Genomic DNA, 21,209 nt, shown 5'->3' with positions numbered 1-21,209 from the left:
TGACTCTTCAGGCTCTTTTGTGGTTCCGTATATATTTTAGGATTTTTTTTTTTCTGGCCAGGTGCAGTGGTTCATACCTGTAATCCCAACACTTTGGGAGGCTGAGGCAGGCAGATCTCTTGAGGTTAGAAGTTCGACACCAGCCTGACTAGCATGGTGAAACCCCGTCTCTACTAAAAATACAAAAATTAGCCAGGGGTGGTGATAGGCACCTGTAATCCCAGCTACTTGTGAGTCTGAGGCAGGAGAATCACTTTAATCTGGGAAGCAGAGATTGCAGTGAGCCAAGATCACACCACTGAATGCCAGCCTGAGTGAGAGAGTGAAAACCGTGTCTAAAAAAAATTTTTTTTTTAGAAAGAAGGATTGTTTTTTGTAATCTGAGAAGAATAAGGTTGGTATTTTGATACAGATTGCATTGAATCTGTAGATTCTTTGGGCAATATGGTCATTTTAACAATATGGATTCTTCTGATCCATGAGCATGGGATATTTCTCCATTTGTTTGTGTCATCTATGATTTTTTCATCAGTGTTTTGTAGTTTGCCTTGTAGAGATCTTTCACCTCCTTGGTTATATTTATTCCTAGGGTTTTTAATAGCTATTGTAAATGGGATTGACTTCTTTCTTTCTTTCTTGATTAAATCATTATTTGTGTATAGAAACGCTACTAGTTTTTGTACATTGATTTCTGTCCTGCAACTTTACTGAATTCATTTATCAAATCTAAGAGTTTTTTGGTGGAGTCTTTAGGTTTCTCTAGATATAAGATCATATCATCAGGCTGAGCAAGATGGCTTACACCTGTAATCCTAGCACTTTGGGAGACCAAGGCAGGTGGATTGCTTGAGCTCGGAAGTTCAAGACCAGCCTGGACAACATGGAAAAAACCCATCTCTACAAAAAAATACAAAAATTAGCTGGGCATGGTGGCATGTGCCTGTAGTACCAGCTACTCTGGAGGCTGAGGTGGGAGGATTGCTTGAATCCCGGGAGGTTGAGGCTGCAGTGAGTCATGACTATACCACTGCACTACAGCCTGGGTGACAAAATGACACCCTGTCAAAAAAAAAAAAATTATACCATCAGCAAAGAGGAACAATTTGTCTTTCTCTTTTCCACTTTGAATGTTTTTTATTTATTTTGCCTGGTTTCTCTGACTAGAACTTTCAGTACTATGTTGAATAAAAGTAGTGAATGGGGTATCCTTATCTTGTTCCAGTTCTTAGAAGAAAGGCTTTCAGCTTTTCCCCATTTGGTACAATATTAATTGTGGAATTGTCATATATGGGCTTTATTATTTTCAGATATATTGCTTCTATGCCTGGTGTGTTGAGAAATTTTTTCGTGAAGGGATTTGGACTGTATCAAGTGCTCTTTCTATGACCATTGAGATGATCATATGGTTTTTGTCCTTCAGTCTATTGATGAGATGTATCACATTTATTGATTTACATATGTTAAACCATCCTTGCATCCCTGGGATAAATCCCACTTGATCATGTATTATCTTTTTGATGTGCTGTTGGATTCTGTTAGCTAGTATTTTGTTGATGATTGTTTCTTCTATGTTCATCGGGGATGTTGGCCTGTAGTTTTCTTTTTGTTATTGTTGCATCCTTGTCTGATTTTGCTATCAGCATGATGCTGGCCTCACAGAATGAGTTAAGGAAAATTCCCCCCACTTTGATTTTTAAGAATAGTTTCAGGAGGATTGATATTAGTTATTCTTTGTATATTTGGTAGAATTTGGCTGTGAATCCATCAGTCTTGGGCTTTTCTCTGTTGGTAGACTTTTTTATTACAGATTAATTTCACTACTTGTCATTGAGGTCTGTTCAGGTTTTCTATTTTTTACTTATTCAGTCTTGTTAGGTTGTATGTTTCTAGAAATTTATCAGTTTTCTCTAGGTTTTTCAGTTTGTTAGAGTATAGTTGTTCATAATAGTCTCTGACGATCTTTTGTATTTCTGTAATATCAGTTGTAATGTCTCCACTTTTTCTGATTTTGTTTATTTGGGTCTTCTCTCTTCTTTTCTTAATTAGCCTAGCTAGCAGTTTATTAATTTTGTCTGTCTTTTCAAAGAGCTAACTTTTTGTTTCATTGATCCTTTGCATTTTTTTAGTCCCTACTTCATTGAGTTTTGCTCTGATATTTATTACTTCTTTTCTTCTGCTAATTTCGGGTTTGGTTTGTTCTTGCTTTTCTAGTTCCTTTAAGTGCATTGTTACATTATTTATTTGTGATCTTTATACTTTTTTCATGTAGGCATTTATTCCTATAAACTTCCTTCAGCACTGCTTTTGCTGTACCCCATAGGTTTTGGTATGTTGTGTTTTCTTTTTCATTTGTTTCAAGAACTTTTTTTAAATTTCTTTCTTAATTTCTTTGTTGACCCAATGGTCAGGAGCACGTTGTTCAATTTCCGTGTATTTGTATCATTTCAAAGTTCCTGTTAATATTGATTTCTAGTTTTATTCCATTGGAATTGAAAAGATATTTGATACGATTTCAATTTTTTAAAATTTGTTGAGACTTGTATTGTGAACTAACAAATAGTTTATCCTGGAGAATGTTTCATCTACTAATGAAAAGAATGCATATTCTGCAGTTGTTGGATAGAACATTCTGTAAATATCTGTTAGGTCCATTGGTCTAAACTCCAATTTAAATCCAAAGTTTCTTTGTTGATTTTTTGTCTAGAAGCTCTGTCTAATGCTGAGAGTGGAGTGCTGAAGTCCTCCACTATTATTCTATTGCAGTCTCTCTCTCTCTCTCCCTCACACACACACACACACACACACACACACTCTCTCTCTCTCTCTCTCTCTCTCTCTCTCTCTCTCTCTCTTACTCTCACTCTCTCTCGTAATATTTGCTTTATGAATCTGGGTGCTCCAGTGTTGGGTGTATATTCATTTAGAGTTGTTATATCCTCTTGCTGGATTGATCCCTTCATCATTATATAATGGCATTCTTTGTCTTTTTTTTTTCACTATTTTTGACTTAAAATCTATTTATCTGATATAAATATAGCTAGCTACTCCTGCTTGCTTTTGATTTCCATTTGCATGGAATTGTTTTTCCATTTCTTTACTTTCAGTCTATATATATTTACTGTTAAGGTGAATTTTGTGTAATTAACATATAGATGGATCATGTTTTTAAATTCATTCAATGATTCTACATCTTTTAAATGGATAATTTAATCCATTTACGTTCAAAGTTATTATTGATATGTGAAGCTTTTTCCTATATACTGTTGTTTTCTGGTTTTCTCATATATTCTTTGTTTTTTTCTCTCTTATTGTTTGTCATTATGGTTTGGTGGGTATCTGTAGTGACATCATTCAAGTCTTTCTCTTCACCCTTTGTATGATTGCTTTACAAATGAGTTTTATACTTCTGTGTGTTTCCATCATGGTAAATCTCATCTTTTGCTTACAGGTTTAGGACACCATTGAGCATTTCTTGTAGGACCCCATCTAATGGTAACAAATTCTCTCAGCATTTGCTTGTCTGAGAAAGGCTATTTCTCCTTTTTTATGAATAATTTTCCCGGATATAGTATTTTTGGCTGACACTTTGAATATATTATTCCATTCTCTTCTGGCCTGCAAAGTTTCTGCTGAGGAATCCACCATTAGTCTGATGGGCTTTCCTTTATAGGTGGCTAGATGTTTTTCTCTTACTGTTTTTATGATTTACTCTTTGACTTTGGACAGTTTGACTGTAATGTGCCATGGAGACCTTTTTGCATTGTATTTTCCTGAGAATCACTGAGCCTCCCATATCTGGGTGTCTAAAACTCTTGCTAGACTTGGGGAGTTTTCTTCTACTATTTCATTAAATACATTTTCTAATCAGTTCTTTGTCTCTTTGTCCTCAGGGATAGAAATAATTTGAATATTTTATCACTTTATGTTGTCCCAAATGTAACAAAGGTTTGGCTCATTCTTTTTTATTCTTTTTATTTATTTATTTTTTGTTTGGCTGGATTATTTCAAAAGACCTGTCTTCAAGTTGTGAGATTCTTTCTTCTGCCTAATCTAGTCTATTGTTGAAGCTTTCAAGTATATTTTGTATTTCCTTCAGTGAATTATTCAATTCCAGAATTCTATTGATTCTGTTTTTTAAATATCTATCTCTTTGGTTAATTTGTCATTCACATCCAGCATTGTTTTTCTGAATTCTTTGTATTGTTTTTCAGAATTCTCTTGTATCTCACTGAGTTTTTTCTTATTTTTTAATTTACTTTCATAGGGAAGTCTTTTTCCTGAAAATGTGTCTATTGTGTTGTTGGGGTAGGGCACCCTGGCTTTGATTCTGGGTGCATGCAGTAGTATAGTCTCTGTATGATTTGTCTGGCTGTAAATAACATTAGTGGTATCTGTGATTTCCTCAGTGGGTCAGGGTATGGTTATTAACAGAGGCTGTGGTGAAACTGTGCTGGGGATTGAAATGTCAAGTGGGCCAGTCATCAAGTCACAATGGTGGCAGCATACCTATCTTTATGCCTCAAGGCAGTGTATGCTGTAACTTGTGTTTATGCTTATCAGCAGGCTGATTTTTAAGTCTCCAGTGGCTTGCTCAGATACCGATAATGGCAGCAGTGGGCTGGAGGGTGGTTAGCAGGTTCTCAGGCCCCTGGGAAACCAATGTGGCATGGGCAATGACAGTAGTGGGATGATTCTCTGGGTCCCAAGCAGTGTGCATTGATGTTGACGGTGCCCAAGGCGGTGGATTGGGGTGGGCAATCCCCAAGATGCTGGCCTATGTGTTCTCTTTCCAAGGGGGAAAGGGGAAGCCAAGCTGAGTGGGCTTACGCTCAGGCCCCCCAGTGGTGAAAGCAGACACCAGCTATGGTACATGGGAGCAGGGCCATCCTCAGGCCCCAGGCAGAGTGCTCAGATGAGGGCAGTAGCAGCCACAGTGAGGCCCTGCCTCTGGAAAAGATGAGGCCAGGTTCAGTGTCCACAGCCTTGGATGGCAGATGGGGAATATGCATCCCTCTCAGCCTCAGTCCTAGGAGGGCTTCCCCCAATTCAGCACTAGCTGCAGGAGCTTTTGCCTAGCTTGCAACCAAGTTGCAGCAGCAACTCACAGCCCACTACTTTACCCAGTCTCAATCACAGCAGCACTCACTTCCTAGGAGCAGAAACCACAGCCCACACCTCTCTTGCTACTTAGTTCTACCCGCAGAGTGCTCCCAGTTCATACTCTAGTCTCAGCAGCAACAGTTTTAGTTTTCCTAACACCTCAGATCCAGCACTTTGGGCCCCAGGACAGCGTGCAGTCTGCCAAAGGCTAAGTTTGAAAATGGTCCCTTACTATAACTGCAGAGGTCTCAGAAAGAGTATGGAACCCTGTAGGAGCTCCCTCCCTGGAGCAGTTCTGTCCCACAGTCTCCCAGCAGCTCCCTATGGTAGCTTCAGGAATCAGGAGGGTCAGAGGGGTCTCATGCGGCCAGGATTGCATGATTCTGCAGTGGGATGTGGGCCACTGGAGGTCTTTCGCTCACCTCTATTGGGAAATCACCTCCAGCTCCCAGCAGATCCCAGCCAGGGAGGCTGTCTCTGTTGCTTCTCCTTCCCTGCTTTTAGTGTTTCCTGTCACATCTCTGTTGAATTCCGGCATTCTCCTTTGGAAAATGTATTTGAAATATGACTGTTTGTATACTACTTTGGTTCTTCTAAGTAGAGGAAGTAGGCATTAAATGCTTCTAGTCAGCCATTTTGAAGCCCCTTCTCTTGATCTTTTATTTTTAAAAACAGACATTCTTTTTCTCCAGGAATTTCTCTCTCTAGGATAAATATGACTACTATATTGATCATTTTTCACCTAATTCCGTATACACAGATGTCAAGATTAGAAGACACACCCATAAATTCCTGACATATATAATCGCCATAATTCATGTAACTTGTCTCCTACTTGTAGAAATACTGTTTCTGCTTATAGAAATATTGTTTCTAATATTTTCTCTTATAAACAATACTGCAATGAATATTCTTGTGCACCTATCTTTTCACGCTTACGTGACTAGGTTATATTCTGATGAATAAATCTAGAATATATACATGGGGTCAAGTTGCTGAATCAAATGGTATATGCGTTTTTGTTTTTTTTTGTTTTTTTTTTTTGAGACATCGTCCCACTATGTCACTTAGGCTTGTCTCCAATTCCTGGGCTCACGTGATCCTCCTGCCTCAGTGTCCCACGTAGCTGGCACTACAGGTACTTGCCACCATGCCCAGCTTTTAAATCCTGAATTTTTTATTATTATTATTATTATTATTACCACTAGTATTACCAGTATTTCATAGAGACATAGTCTCATTTTGTTGTCCAGGCTAGTCTCAACCTCCTGGACTCAAGCTATCCCCTTCCCTCAACTTCCCAAGTAGCTGGGACTACAGGCATGTGCCACCTGTAAAGCCATGTGCCTGGCTTTAAAATCCTAAATTTTTATTTATTATTATTTTATTTTGTAGAGACTGGTTCTCACTATGTTGCCCAGGCTGGTTTCAAACTCCTGGCCTCAAGCAATCCTTCCACCTCAGACTCCAAAGAAGCTAGTATTACAGGCACCACTGCACCCAGCTTAGTATATACATTTTTAATGTTGCTAGATATTGCTGGATTTCCCTCCGTGTTACCGAGTAACCCTCCCACTAGCAATGTTTGAGAGAATATTTCCTTATATTCTCAATAACAATGTATTGTCAAACATTTCTTTATTGATAAATTGAGTAGTTAAAATAGTATTTCATAGTTTAAATTTATATTTTAAATTGAAGCATCTCTTCATGTTTTAAACTGAGCATTTCTTCATGTTTTATGTTTTATGTTTGTTTCGAGACAGTCTTGCTCTGTTGCCCAGGCTGGAGTGCAGTGGTGCAATCTCAGTTCACTGCAACCTCCACTTTCTGAGTCCAAGCAATTCACATGTCTCAGCCCCCCAGGAAGCTGGGATTACAGGCATGCACCACACGCCTGGCTAATTTTTGTATTGTTAGTAAAGACAGGGTTTTGCCATGTTGGCCAGGCTGGTCTTGAACTCCTGGCCTCAAGCAATTCACTCTCCTCAGCCTCCCAAAGTGCTGGGATTATAGGCGTGAGCCACTGTGTCTGGCCATCTTTTCATGTATTAAATAGCCATTTGTATTCTCTTTTCTATAACTTTCTATTAATATTCTTTACTCATCTATATTAGTGTGAAAGGGATGCTATAACAGAATACCCCAGAATAGATGGCTTAAACAACAGAAATTTATTTCTCACAATTCTGGAGACTAGAAATCCAAGTTCAAGGTGTTGGCAGGTTTGGTTTTTCCTAGAACCTCTCTCTTCAGCTTGTAGTTGGCCACCTTTTCACTGTGCCCCCAGTCATTCCTTTGTCTGTGTTGTCCATGTCCTAATCTCTTCTTATAAGCACATCAGTCATATTGTATTAAGGTTCACCCTAACAATTCCATTTTAACTTAATTACCTCTTTAGATACCCTGTCTCCAAATACAGTCACATTCTGAGGTACTCGGGATTAGAACTTCTACATATGAATGTTGTGGGGGGACAGAATTCAGCCCTAACATTCTACCCTCTGGCCTCTCAAAATTCATGTCCTTCTCACATGCAAAATACATTCACCCCATTCCAACAACACCAGAAGTTTTAACCCATTCCAGCATCAACTCTAAGTCCAAAATCCATCCAAATATTATTTAAACCGGGTATGGGTGAGACTTGCGATAGGATTCATCCTGAGGCAAAATTCTTCTTCAGTTGTGAACCTGCGAAACCAGACAAGTTATCTGCCTCCAAAATTCAATGGTAGAACAGGCATGGAATAGACATTGCCATTCCAAAAGAGAGACATTGGGAAGAAGAAAAAAGTCACAGGTCCCAAACAAGTCCAAAACCTAACAGGGTAAATTCTATTAGATGTTAAGGCTCAAGCATAATCCTCTTTGGCTCAATGCTCTATCCTCTGAGCCCACTGGAATAGCAGCCCCGCCTCCTTGGCCCTGGGTGGCAATTCTGCCCGCTGGAATCAAGGAGGAAACCACCTCACCCTACCCAAGGCTTATGCCCTCTAGGCCAATGGTGGCAGTGGCATCTCTGCCTACTTCTGAACTGCCTGTGGGGTCACCGTTCCCTTTTCTTGAAGGATAATACATGTTTGCAGCTGTATGAGCTATATTGACTTGTTTCATAAAAGCCCAGAAGCCTGACACACTCCTTCATTTGTCCTGTCTCTGTCCTTTACAGTCCACACTTGCAGCAACTTTGCTGAGGTGGTCCAATCTCATAACCTCTCTAGCAAACATTGCCAAGCCACAATCTTTGTGTTCTCTCCAGACACACTTTCTCATTTTTCACAATATGAATAGGCTGAAATTTTTTCAAAGCTTTAAATTCTGGCTCCATCTTGCTTGACAATTCCTTATTTAACCTCTCTCTCTCCTCTCACATTTTATATAAGCAGCAAGGAGAAACCAGGCAGTGCCTTCAACTCTTTGATTAGAAATCTCCACAGCTAAGTACCCAAATTTATCACTTAAACATTCTGCTTTCTGCAAAACACTAGAATACAACGTGGCCAAGTTCTTTGCCACTTTATAACAAGTATACCCTTTCCTCCAGTTTCCAGTAACATATTTCTAATTTCTGTCTGAGACCTCACCAGCAATATGTTTAATATTTATATTTTTTACCAACATTCTGCTCATGATGACATATGTATATCTCTAAGGAAATAGCAGCTTTCCCTGCAGTGTTCCTATTTTCCTTCTGAGTGCTCACCCGAATTCTCGTTAACATTCATATGTCTACTCAGAGTCTCTTGAAGATAATCTAGGATTTTTCTAGCACATACCTCAAAATTCTTCCAATCTCTACCCATCAGCCCGTTCCAAAGCCATTTCACATTTTTATATTGTTAGAGCTTCATCCCACTTCTGGTATCAAAATCTGTATTAGTTTGCTAGGGCTTCCATAACAAAATACCACAGACTGACTAGCTTAAACAACAGAAATGTGTTCCACATTTCCCCAGAACACAATTCCGGAGGCCAATGAAGGTATCAGCAGGCTTGGTTTCTTCTAAGGCCTCTCTCCTTGGCTCCTAGATGGCCACCTTCTCTCTATGTCCTCACATGGGTGTCCCTCTGTCTGTATTGTCTACGCTGTAATCTCCCCTTCTTAAAAGGATACCACTCATATCTGACTAGGGCCCACCCTAACGGCCTCATTTTAACTTAATTACTTCTATCTCCAAATATAATTCCATCTTCAAATGCAGTCACATTCTGAGGTGCTGGAGGTTAAGACTTTAATATCTAAACTTTGCAGAGACACAGTTTAGCTCATAACACCATCTTTCTCTCAGGTAGTTTGATCGTTTTCATTGATTTGTATGGTATTCTGTATCTGTTAAGGAAATGGAATTCTATGCAGTTAATAAAATTAGAATGAATCAACATGTGTTGACATACGACATACAATAATTTCCAAGATATACTGTTAATTTTTTTTTTTTTTTTTTTTTTTTTTTTTTTTTTGAGATGGAGTCTTGTTCTGTCGCCCAGGCTGGAGTGCAGTGGCGCGATCTCCGCTCACTGCAAGCTCCGACCCCCCGGGTTCACGCCATTCTCCTGCTTCAGCCTCCCGAGTAGCTGGGACTACAGGTGCCCGCCACCTCGCCCGGCTAGTTTTTTTGTATTTTTTTTTTTACTAGAGACGGGGTTTCACCGTGTTAGCCAGGATGGTCTCGATCTCCTGGCCTCGTGATCCGCCCGCCTCGGCCTCCCAAAGTGCTGGGATTACAGGCTTGAGCCACCGCGCCCGGCCTATACTGTTAATTTTTAAGGTCCAAAACAGTGTGTAAAGTATGCATATATCTGTCTATATCTAGAATATCTCTGGAAAGATCAATAAGAAACCCATAACAGTAATTGCCTCCAGGAATAGTAATTCTTGGAGAGAGTAAATAAATGGCTGGAGGCTAGAAAGCTTACTTTTTCATTATGTACCTTTTGTATTTTCTCAATTTTTTTATATGTATTACCTATTCGAAGAAGAAATATTGGGCCAGGTGCAGTGGCTTATGCCTGTAATCCCAGCACTTTGGGAGGCCAAGACAGACAGATCACCTGAGGCCAGGACTTTGAGACTAGCCTGGCCAACATGGTGAAACTCCGTCTCTACTAAAAATACAAAAATTAGCCGGGTGTGGTGGTGTGTGCCTGTAATCCCAGCTACTCAGGAGGTTGAGGCAGGAGAATTGCTTGAACCCAGAAGGCAGAGGTTGCAGTGAGCAGTGATCGCGTCACTGCACTCCAGCCTGGGTAACAGAGTGAGACTCTGTCTCAAAAAAGAAAAAAGAAAGAAAGAAATATAGCTTAATGAAACATTCACACATGTGCACATACATGGTGAACAGTGGAGATGGAGCAAAAGGAAAGGAGAAGACAAGGAAGAAGAGCTAGAAGCACAATTCTAAATTCAGACCAAAAGACACGGGCAACTCAAATTCTAGAGGCACAGTTCCCCACTCCATAGTGTTTGGGGCTGGGCCGTTCACCTATTTATTCATCAAACATTCCTGAGTATTTTTCATAAGGCAGGTGCGTGTTAGATGTTCAGACACAGAAATCAGCCCCGTCGTCAAAGAGTTCTTATACTGGTCTGGGAGAAAGAGAAGTAATCAGACTATTAGTCATGCTGAGTCATGGTGATAACACCTGTAGAGGATGTTATGGGAGCACAGAGGAGAGGCCGTCAACCCAGCCTGCAGAGAAGATGTCCCTGTGACTGGTATTGCTGGCCTCTCTCTGCTGCCCCCAACTCCACTATTATCACTCCTTTCTTCTTTCAGTGCTTTTCTGCTGGCAAAGGGAACTGAGCATCTTCCCATGCTGTTGTCTCTGCAGAACAGCTGCAGGAGCCCGAAGTCACCATGAAGTCTGTGAAGGCGTCTGAGAACTTCTCCTGTAACATCACTCTAATGTGCTCCGTGAAGGGAGCAGAGAAAAGTGTTCCGTACAGCTGGACCCCAAGGGACCCCCATGCTTCTGAGTCCAATGGAGGCTCCATTCTTACCATCTCCCGAATGCCCTGTGAGCCAGACCTGCCATAGACCTGCATAGCCCAGAACCTCGTCAGCCAGACCAGCTCCCACCCTGTCCATGTTGGGCAGTTCTGTACAGGTACCTGGCTCCAATTTGGCCCTTGAGGGAAATCCAGAAACAATGTGAGCAACTGTGGAGTCTAAACCCTAGGGTTCTGGTCGGACACACAGCGGGTGGGGAAGCAAGAGGATAGGCCCCAAAACCCCTTACTCTCTACTCTCAGGGGCCTGAGAGAGGCTGGCAGGACTTGGAAAGCCCAGAACACCGTGATACTCTAAGGGTAGAGCAAGGGAGGAGAAGACAATATGGATACAGGAGTCCTGATGGGTTTTTGCTTGGGTGGAGGTGTTTCCGGGTACCCTCAGAAGGGCAGAGAAGGGGAATGAGAGTCCAAGTATTCAGTGGGCAGAGCCCGGTGGAACAGGTGGTCATGGGGAAGTAGCAGGCATGCCCCTCAGAGGAGGAGGCCAGGAGGAAGAGGAGGGGGAGGAGGGACTTCAGTCCCCTCAGTCCCCTTTAGAATGCCTGGAGGCCAAGCGAGTAGGGACAGTGACTGAAGCTGCAATGTCTCATCTCTGACCCCAGATCCAGGAGCCTCCAGAGGAGGAAAAACAGGGGAGACCGTGGTAGGGGTCCTGGGAGAGCCAGTCACCCTGCCACTGGCACTCCCAGCCTGCCGGCACACAGAGAAGGTTGTCTGGTTGTTTAACACATCCGTCATCAGCAAAGAGAGGGATGAAGCAGCAACGGCAGATCCACTCATTAAATCCAGGGATCCTTACAAGAACAGGGTGTGGGTCTCCAGTCAGGACTGCTCCCCGAAGATCAGTCAGCTGAAGATAAGAGGACGCCGGCCCCTACCGTGCCTACGTGTGCTCAGAGGCCTCCAGAGTCACCAGCATGACACATGTCACCCTGCTTATCTACCGTGAGTCTCTGGGCAGGGCACCCATCATTAGATTCCTTCTCTGAAAGCTTTCTCCTCTGCTGCCTTCTCCACCTCCCCCTTCTCCAAGGGTCTTCCCTCAGACTGAAATGCCTCAGACCACTAGGACAGCTGTTCAGTTCACACCAGTTGATTCACAGGAGGAAAACTCATGACTAGCTGCTGGACAAGTCTACCTGCCAAAGTGCCCCTGGTTCTAGGCTGCCAGTTAGGCCTCTACCACCCAACTTTAGGTGCTTGCCCTGGTCCTTCTGCATTGAGTCTCAGAAGGGACTAGGAGGCCAGGCGCGGTAACTCACACCTGTAATCCCAGTACTTTGGGAGGCTGAAGCAAGTGGATCACCTGATGTCAGGAATTTGAGATTAGCCTGACCAACATGGTGAAACCCCGTCTCTACTAAAAATACAAAAATTAGCAGGGTGCGGTGGTGGGCACCTGTAATCCCAGCTACTCAGGAGGCTGAGGCAAGAAAATCGCTCGAACCCCAAGGGGCGGAGGTTGCAGTGAGCTGAGATCATGCCACTTCACTCCAGCCTGGGAGAAAGATCGAGACTCTGTCTAAAAAGAAAAAAAAAGGAGGAGGGGGGGCTGGGAACTCACCAACCTGCATTTTTTTATTTTTGAGATGGAGTCATGCTCCATCTCAAAAATAAAGTCAGTCACCCAGGCTGGAGTACAGTGGCACGATCTCAGCTCACTCCAACCTCTGACTTCCAGGTTCAAGGGATTCTCCTGCCTCAGCCTCCTGAGTAGCTGGGAGTACAGGCACACACCACTACACCCAGCTACTTTTTGTACTTTTAGTACAGATGGGTTTTTGCCATGTTGGCCAGGCAATTCTCGAACTCCTGACCTCAGGTGATCCACCTGCCTCAGTCTCCCAAAGTGCTGGGATTACAGGCATGAGTCATGGCACCTGGCCCCAACCTGCATTTGTATAAACTATTATCATTTTTAATAAGGCCAGAGTTGGCTGGGGTGAAATCAGAGAAGACTGGGGAGAAGCCCTTGATGTCCAAAGACACTGTGGCCTCCAAGAAGGTGGGCCACTCAGCTCCCCTGGACGTGTGGAACAGAATTTGCATTCTACCTCCTCAGCCTTGGGCCTCACAGGAGCTTGGCTTGGCAATTTGCATGGTTTATGTTTACCTGTTCCTTCACCTGTGCCATTCAGACATGGTCAGCCTACCCCCTGCCCGAGTTTGTCAGTGTCTAGGTATCTGTGAAGAGTCACCATCATGGTTTTGTTAAAATATGCAGCAAGTCGGCCAAGTCCATGCCTATTGCCCACAGTGCCTCAAATATAAAGAAACCCACAAGGTTAAGTAAAAATAAGAATAAACAGGAAACAAATAGAGTCAATCTTATTGTTTCTTTTAAAGTTGCTAACATTTATTGAGCGTTTACTCTGTCAGGTACAGCGCTCGCCTCTCTGCATCCCTTGTCTCACATCAGTAAGCAAATCAGCCTCAAAGGCAAGCCTTGAAGGGTCTTTACAGCACATGGAAGTGTTGCGCTCATCCGTGTTGACTGGTTTGCTTGCTTTCACAGCTGTAACTAACTGTATAGAATGAGGTTGTATCTTTCTTTCTTCACTTTTCCTCATTTCCCTTTTTTCTCACCTGAGCATCAAGAGGTAAAGAGGTGTGTCTGAGATGTCACAAGTAGGGAGGAAAATGCCAGGTGTACTCCAAAATTCCTGTGGCTCCTGGAGGCACTCTGCCAGCAGTATCAACACTTGGCTTCATGAATATATTTTTAACGAACGAAGACAGATGACTGCCCAGGGGGCAGGCCTGATTCCACACGGAGTCTGCCTCTCTTCTCACAGGTAGGCTGGTGAAGCCCAAAATCACGTGGCGCCTCCGGCACAGCAAGGATGGCATCTGCAGGGTCAGCCTCACCTGCTCCGTGAAGGATGGGGGAAATGCCGTCATGTACACATGGACCCTGCTGCAGAAGGGAGCTGTTGTGTCCCAAGGGGAATCACACCTCAACGTCTCATGGAGAAGTGGTAAAAATCACCCCAACCTCACATGCACAGCCAGCAACCCTGTCAGCAACAGTTCCCACCAGTTTCTTTCTGAGAACATCTGTTCAGGTTTCTCTCCATCTCTATTTACTCAGGCCACGGGGCCTCGGGGCCTCAGATCCAAGAGTTTGCATCCTGACTGATTCTTTATGAAGTGCAGTGGGAGGCTGTGGGTGAGAGCTCTTTAGAGTGGCATGCTTCCACAGATATATGAGAGCCAAGCATGTGATTTTAATGTTCTAATAGCCATGTTAGAAAAAGCAAGAAGAAATAAAGTTATTTTAATAATATATTTCATTTAACTGAATATATCCAAAATATCATGATTTCAATGTGTATTCAACACACAAAAAAACTCATTAGACACTACATTTTATTTTGTACTAAGTCTTTGAGAGCCAGTATGTATTTTACACTTACAGCACATCTCTATTCCAATGCTAAATTTTCACTGAAAGTGTTTAATCTATATTCAGACTTTGTAAAATTACAGTTGAAAAAATAGATGTGTGCACCCAAGTTATTCCAAGCACACTTATCAGTTTTTCAAGAAGGAATTGAGTAGCCATTTATAAATTAAAACTAAAACTAAACAAAAGAAGCAGTTTGGTGTCTCAGTAATCCTAGCCACATTTCAAGGGCTTATGCATAGCTTGTGGCTACCATATTGAACAGCACAGAGTTAGAGGCTTGTAGAGAAAATCTGATATGAAGCTGATGTGGAAAGGGATGTGGACCACCCAGGAACAAAGGCTGTGTGAGTGGGAGCTAGAAAAGAAGCCCCAGTGGCCCTTACTAAATGCCAAGCACTATTCTAGGCCTTCATGCATTTTTGCACAATCTTCGCAACAATCCTACAGAGTAGATACTCTCATTTTTCCCCATTATACGGGTAAAGAAACTGAGGCTCAGAAAAGATAAGGGACTTGCCCAAGGTCACACCGTAAAAACTGGATTTGAACCCTAAGCTGTATCTTCTGCTCTTCCATAGAAGGAAGTAGAAAAAAGGTACGGTCTACCCAGGATCTGACAATGTTGGGTCAGATTGTGTCTGGCAGACAGATCTAGAGTCCAGCTTAACAGGAATCTGGAAGTCTCCTCATATCATTTACAGAGGGGCAGTGTAACGTGGCGATTAAGGGCGCTGTAGGATCTGCACTCGAACCTCAGGTCAGACACTTGAAACTCTGTGACACTGGGCAAGCCATAAACCTCTCTACCGAGGGACTGTCTGCCTCAGGTACTGCTATAACCTCTTGCCTAGAATAATGCTTGCTTGAAAACCATTGCACTCCAACCTGGGCAAAAAGAGTGAAACTTTGTCTCAAAAAAAAAAAAAAAAAAAAAGACATGTATTAACATGGCATACAGTTAAAAGTAGCTCTTTTTCCAAATTCCAATCTCCAAGTTCTAAGTCTCTCCCCCAACAGACAACCACTGCTGAGATTTCTACAGACCTGAATCCTTTCAGAAACTTTTAATTCATTTGCAGGTTTCATACATATTTGTGTGGGAAGGGTGTTCCTTTAACTTCACACATGGGAGCAATCTATAACACTTTTCTAAACCTTGCTTTTTGATCTTACCAGTACATCCCAGCAATATTAACATTTGTAGATTAAAACTGACTCCCATTTATTCTATTCTACACATTCGTTTAACTAATTTACTTTGCCAGTACTTATTAACAGTCATTCTCATTCCTTGTTACTTCTTTCCTAAAATATGCTAATAGTTTCCTTACAGACTATTCCCTCTCATCACTTTGCCAAGCTCAACTGACTTCTCTAAAACCCTCAATAGCTCCTAATAGCCTTTGTCTGTTCAAAAGGCAATATAACCAAGTGGTCAGGTGTATGGGTTCTGAGGTAGGGCAATCCTGTGCTCAAACCCTAGCTCTTCTCCTTATGAATCCCTTAGCCTCAGTTTTCTTACCTTCCAAAATGAAGGTGTCTACCTATTTTCACTCAGTATTGAGCGAAAGAGAAAGAGGGGTCAGCAGGGAGGGGGCAGGATTGAGCAGCGGTTAAGAGCATCAGGGACAAGACTACTTGTGTTCAAATCCTGGCCCTACCACTTACTCAGGCAAATACTTAATCTTTATGTGCTCGAGTTTCCTCATCTACAAAAAATAAACACGGATAGTTATTCTTTATGCTTCATGGGGTTTTATGCAGACTAAATAAACTTATTCATGAAAAGCATTTAGAACAGTGCCTCGCACATAGTAGGCACTTACTAAAAAATATGAGCATCAGGTCAAATCGAAGGGGCTATGTTGTCTGAGATATAAACGCAGGGTTTGTCCTCACTTGCCAGGAAAGTTTAGGACACAGACACACACGAGGAGTTTAGGAGTGGAGGTTTAATAAGTAGAAGAGAAGAAAAAGAGAAACAGCTTCCTCTATGGAGGAAGGGGTCTCAGGGTGGGGACCGGCTGCTGGTGAATGTGCCGAGTTCTATAGTCCAGTTTGAGGAGGTGGCGTCTGATTTACGTAGGGCTCACAGATTGGTTTGATAAGGTATGACGTTTACATAGTGCCTGGGGAAGGCTGCTTCCCCCACCCTAATCTTCTTATGCAAATAGATTTTCCAGTTGATCGCCACCATCTTATATGCATCTTATATGCTCCTTACAATACCAGTGGCTGGCAGAGAAGGGAAGATGGAGCCACCATTTTGAAAATGTCTAGTCCTTAGTCCCTGCTGGCATTCACCCATGCAAGCTCCCAGCTTGCAGGCTGCTCTTTGTTGGAAAATGATTTGGGGCTGCTTTTCAATAGAAAGAAAAGCCTTACCAAGGACTCCCATACCCTTACTATCTGCCTAAGTAATTTCTTCTTAACTCCTACATCAAAATGGGCTACTTCACGTGCCCCACAGGCAGGGTTGACATCCACCCAGTGTGCCGTGACAGCATTCACAGCATATCCACCCAGTGGGCCACACCAGCCCTCACAGCGTGTCCACCATGCCAGTGTTCACAGGTGCCCATGCTGATTGCCTAAGCCCTGACCATTGCAATTGTTAAGTATTTTTAATATCACCCTTTTGGAAAAGGAGACTGCTCCAGGCTTTACACCTGCCTCTAATCATGCTGCTCCCTCCTCCACCTAGAATACCCTTCCACTCATCGAAATATTGAATCCCTATTCAAGACCCACCTCAATTCTGCCACCTTCATGAGTTCCTCTCTGCTTCTCTAACCAGAGTCATCTCCTCTCAACTCTGCACTTTCCTCATATGTTCCATGGAATACTTGGCAAAGCTGGCCTTACATTACTGGTTTACACATGCACGCGACTCCCCAGCTAGACAGGGTGCTCCTCCAGGACCGGGTCCAGTTTACCTTTGTGTTTCCCCAGAGTACCTGTCATGATGCTTGGCATGGTGTATCCCACAGGGCCAGAGAGTTGCTAAAGTCTATCACATGTCATATTTAATATTGATCAAATGAATGAATAAATGAATGCTTGAAAGGAGGAAGGGAGAGTGGAATGGACTCCCTGAGGGAAGACAGGAAAAAAACAATCTCCCTCAGTTTTCTAGGCCTCATCCAATGCAAGCGTCAGAGCAGGCTGGGGCCTTGCAGCAAAGCAAGAGAGTGGTGGGGTTGGCATACTTTTATCAGCCCTGCACAAGGTGTTCCAGAACCCACAGCTGGCCACATGCTATACTCTGTGCTCTCTCAAAAGTGTGAGAAGCTGGACACTCCCCTCAGGCCTGCCAGGCAACGGCCTAGGCCCGCCTCAGACAGCAGCTCTGACAGCAACATCACAACTGAGGAGGATGCGGACAAGCCCAAGGTGCACAAGCCCATCAATGGAAGAGACGAGGTGTGTGACCAGGTCACTCAGGAGGGTGCTGGACATGACCCAGCCCCTAAGGGCCAAGCAGACTATGATCCCGTCACTCCATATGTCACAGAAGTTGAGTCTGTGGTTGGAAAGAACACCATGTATGCACAAGTGTTCTTCAACTTACAGGTGAGCCCTTCTGATCAATACACCTTCCTCCTCCTCCCACATCTAGCAGCATCTGAGATCCTGGTTGACTAGTTCCTCCAAACTGGGGGCTGGGGCCTGGAAACAGGACTAGGGGCACATGGGCAGGGACTCATGGCTGTGTCCATGTTTACCCAACCTTGGGATCCTGTGGAAGGAGGGACTTCTCCCTCAGCTCTCATTCTTAGGCCACTAAAAAGGGAGGTGTTGGAGAAGCAGAGGCACCGTCCCCACTGCACTAAGGCAGCTCCCACCCTCTGTGTGAGATGGGAAGCTGGGGGGTATCCCTTCTCCTCAAGGGTTGAGGGTAAAACTGAAAAGCTCTCATGTGGGGTCACTAGGGCTCATCTGGTGTTGGTCTGTTACAGGGAAAGACCCCAGTTTCTCAGATGGAAGAGAGCTCAGCCACAATCTACTGCTCCATACAGAAACCTCAGACGGTGAGAACAACTTTCTCTGTATCCCAAGGCCCACAGAGTGAGGAACTATTCCTTAGACCCTTTGAACTGAAAATCCTAGATTCCCACGGCTAAGGATCTTAAATTCTACCTACTATGCACCCCTCAGATACATTCCATGGTCAACAGAAATGTGTAAACAAACATTCCTGATATCTGTATGACCAAAGGCTGAACATTTCTAATTGATTTAATAATATCTTATGTTGGTTATTTTTAACACTGACCTGAATGACAGCTTATAAACTCAAACAAGGTAGGGTCTTTATAGTTTTCTAACTCTATCTCCAACCCTAATCCTAATCTACCTAAATGGCAGCTTCTCAAAATCATTGAAAATTAGCTCACAATTTAACAACAAGAATTTTTGGAAAATATGCCACTACCTACAGTACGTTAGTTTTATTCTAGTGTTTAAAAAAATCCCAGCTGGGTGCGGTGGCTCACACCTGTAATCCCAGCACTTTGGGAGGCCAAGGCGGGTGGATCACGAGGTCAGGAGATCAAGACCATCCTGGCTAACATGGTGAAACTCCGTCTCTACTAAGAATACAAAAAAATTAGCCAGGCTTGGGGGCGGGCCCCTGTAGTCCCAACTACTCGGAGGCTGAGGCAGGAGAATGGCGTGAACCCGGGAGGCAGAGCTTGCAGTGAGCCAAGATCACGCCACTGCACTCCAGCCTCGGCAACAGAGCGAGACTCCATCTCAAAAAAAAAAAAAAAAAAAAAAAAAAAACACAAATCCCAGCCTGGGCAACATGGTGAAACTCCGTCTTTATAAAAAATGCAAAAAAGATTACCCAGGCCCATGGTGGTACACACCTGTAGTCCCGGCTACTTAGGACACTGAGGTGGGAGGATTGCTTAAGCCGGGGAGTTCAAGGCTGCAGTGAGCCAAGATCATGCTACTGAACTCCAGCCTGGGTGACAGAGTGAGACCATGTCTCAAAAAAAAAAAAAAAAAAATCCCTTACAGGTAGAATTTATCATTAAATAATCATAATGATAATAATAACTAACTTGCTTTTATATGAAGTTTTACAGATACAATACATTGATACACATTCTTCTCTGATCTTTGTAATATCTCTAGAAAAGTGTTGTCATCCACGTTTTGTAGCCGAAGAAGCTGAGATTCAAGGAAGTTAATTTTGCCTAAGGTCACAAAGACAGTAGTTGGAAGTTCCAGTATTAAGACTATGAGGCGTTTTAAGATAATCCTGAGTAATCTTAAATAATTCACCTTGATCTTACTGTCCACTCCATTTTCACTTTCCTGAAAACATCCGGTCTATTCATACTTCTGCTTTCAAATCTCCCCCAAATTCCCTCCCTATAACATATTCAAAAAAATATGTTTTAAAAAACTCTTGGCCAGGCCTGGTGGCTCATGCCTGTAATCCCAGCACTTTGGGAGGCTGAGGCAGGTGGATCACCTGAGGTCAGGAGTTCAAGACCAACCTGGCCAACATGGTGAAATCCCATCTCTACTAAAAATATAAAAATTATCTGAGTGTGGTGGCGGGCACCTGTAATCCCAGCTACTCAGGAGATTGAAGCAGGAGAATTGCTTGAACTCAGGAGGTGGAGGTTGCAGTGAGCCGAGATAGCACCATTGCACTCCAGCCTCGGCAACAAGAGCGAAACTCCATCTCAAAAAGAAAAGAAAAGAAAAGACTGCAGCTGACCCTTGAACAATTCAGGGGTTTAGGAGTGCCAACCCCACCCCACTCCATGCAATCAAAAATCATTATGTAACTTTGACTCTCCAGAACTTAACTTCTAATAGGCTACTGTTGACCAGAGCCTTACCAAAAACATAAACATTCGATTAACACATATTTTGCATGTCATGTGTATTATATACTGTATTCTTACAATAAAGTAAGCTAGAGAAAAGAAATTATTAAGAAAATTATAAGGAAGATAAAATACATTTACTATTCATTAAGTGGAATTTGGATCATTGTAAAGGTCTTCATCCTCACCCTTCACATTGAGTAGGCTGAGGAGGAAGAGGAAGGATTGGTCTTGCTCTCTCAAGAGTGGTAGAGGTAAAAGAGATAGAGGAGGTAAAAGGGGAGACAGGAGAGGCAGGCACACTCAGTGTAATGTTTATTGGAAAAAATCCGCATATAAGTGGCCACACAGGTCATACATATGTTGCGTTTATGCCTAGTGTTCCATTATTGGAACGCTAAGCATGTAGGAGTTATTTATATCCTACTGCTCGAGATAATCGCCAAGGTCTGATTTCTCACTCACACACAAATTCAAAAAATTGCAACCTCCTGCATAAATGGGTTAAGGTTACTTGACTACTTAACAAATTGTATGCTCAGTTCCTAAGGGTTTTTCAGACACTGAAGGTGGGGGATATCACTGCACTGTGGTAAAGAGGAAACACTTCCTAAAAAAGGAATTTGGGTTGGGCCTTAAAAGATGGATAGAATTTGCTCAGTAAACACTCGTTGGGATGTGTGGTTTGATTCAACCATCATCCATCTCATGCTGACTTCTAGACAGTAGTCTAATGCTTAGCCAGCTAGAGACTTTGCCTTGGAACCTGAGGCCAAATATGTGCTGTTCACTGCATTCCCAGAGCTGCTTTCTACTCCGGCCTGGCCCTTTGTGT

General features: G+C 42.9%; 2 protein-coding genes across 2 annotated transcripts in view; one reads left to right on the top strand and one right to left on the bottom strand.

Annotated features, from left to right (window-relative positions):
* Positions 1–21,209, top strand: part of LY9 (lymphocyte antigen 9) — a 29,170-nt gene that overhangs the window by 6,885 nt on the left and 1,076 nt on the right. The window contains 6 exon segments of the mRNA XM_077982442.1: positions 10,936–11,211; positions 11,719–11,975; positions 11,977–12,061; positions 13,912–14,247; positions 17,572–18,098; positions 18,485–18,556. Of these exon segments, the coding sequence (XP_077838568.1) occupies positions 10,936–11,211; positions 11,719–11,975; positions 11,977–12,061; positions 13,912–14,247; positions 17,572–18,098; positions 18,485–18,556 (1,553 nt within the window).
* The window catches only part of CD244 (CD244 molecule), a 44,716-nt gene continuing 36,957 nt past the window's right edge, over positions 13,451–21,209 (bottom strand). The window contains exon 10 of the transcript XR_013395957.1: positions 13,451–14,351. The gene's annotated coding sequence lies outside the window, so the exon portion shown is untranslated. The remainder of the gene's footprint in view (positions 14,352–21,209) is intronic.

This window comes from Macaca mulatta, chromosome 1 (assembly GCF_049350105.2).
Source record: "Macaca mulatta isolate MMU2019108-1 chromosome 1, T2T-MMU8v2.0, whole genome shotgun sequence".
NCBI classification, from domain to species: domain Eukaryota; kingdom Metazoa; phylum Chordata; class Mammalia; order Primates; family Cercopithecidae; genus Macaca; species Macaca mulatta.
Note: the sequence above shows the minus strand (reverse complement) of the source record. Positions and strands in the feature narration are given on the sequence as shown.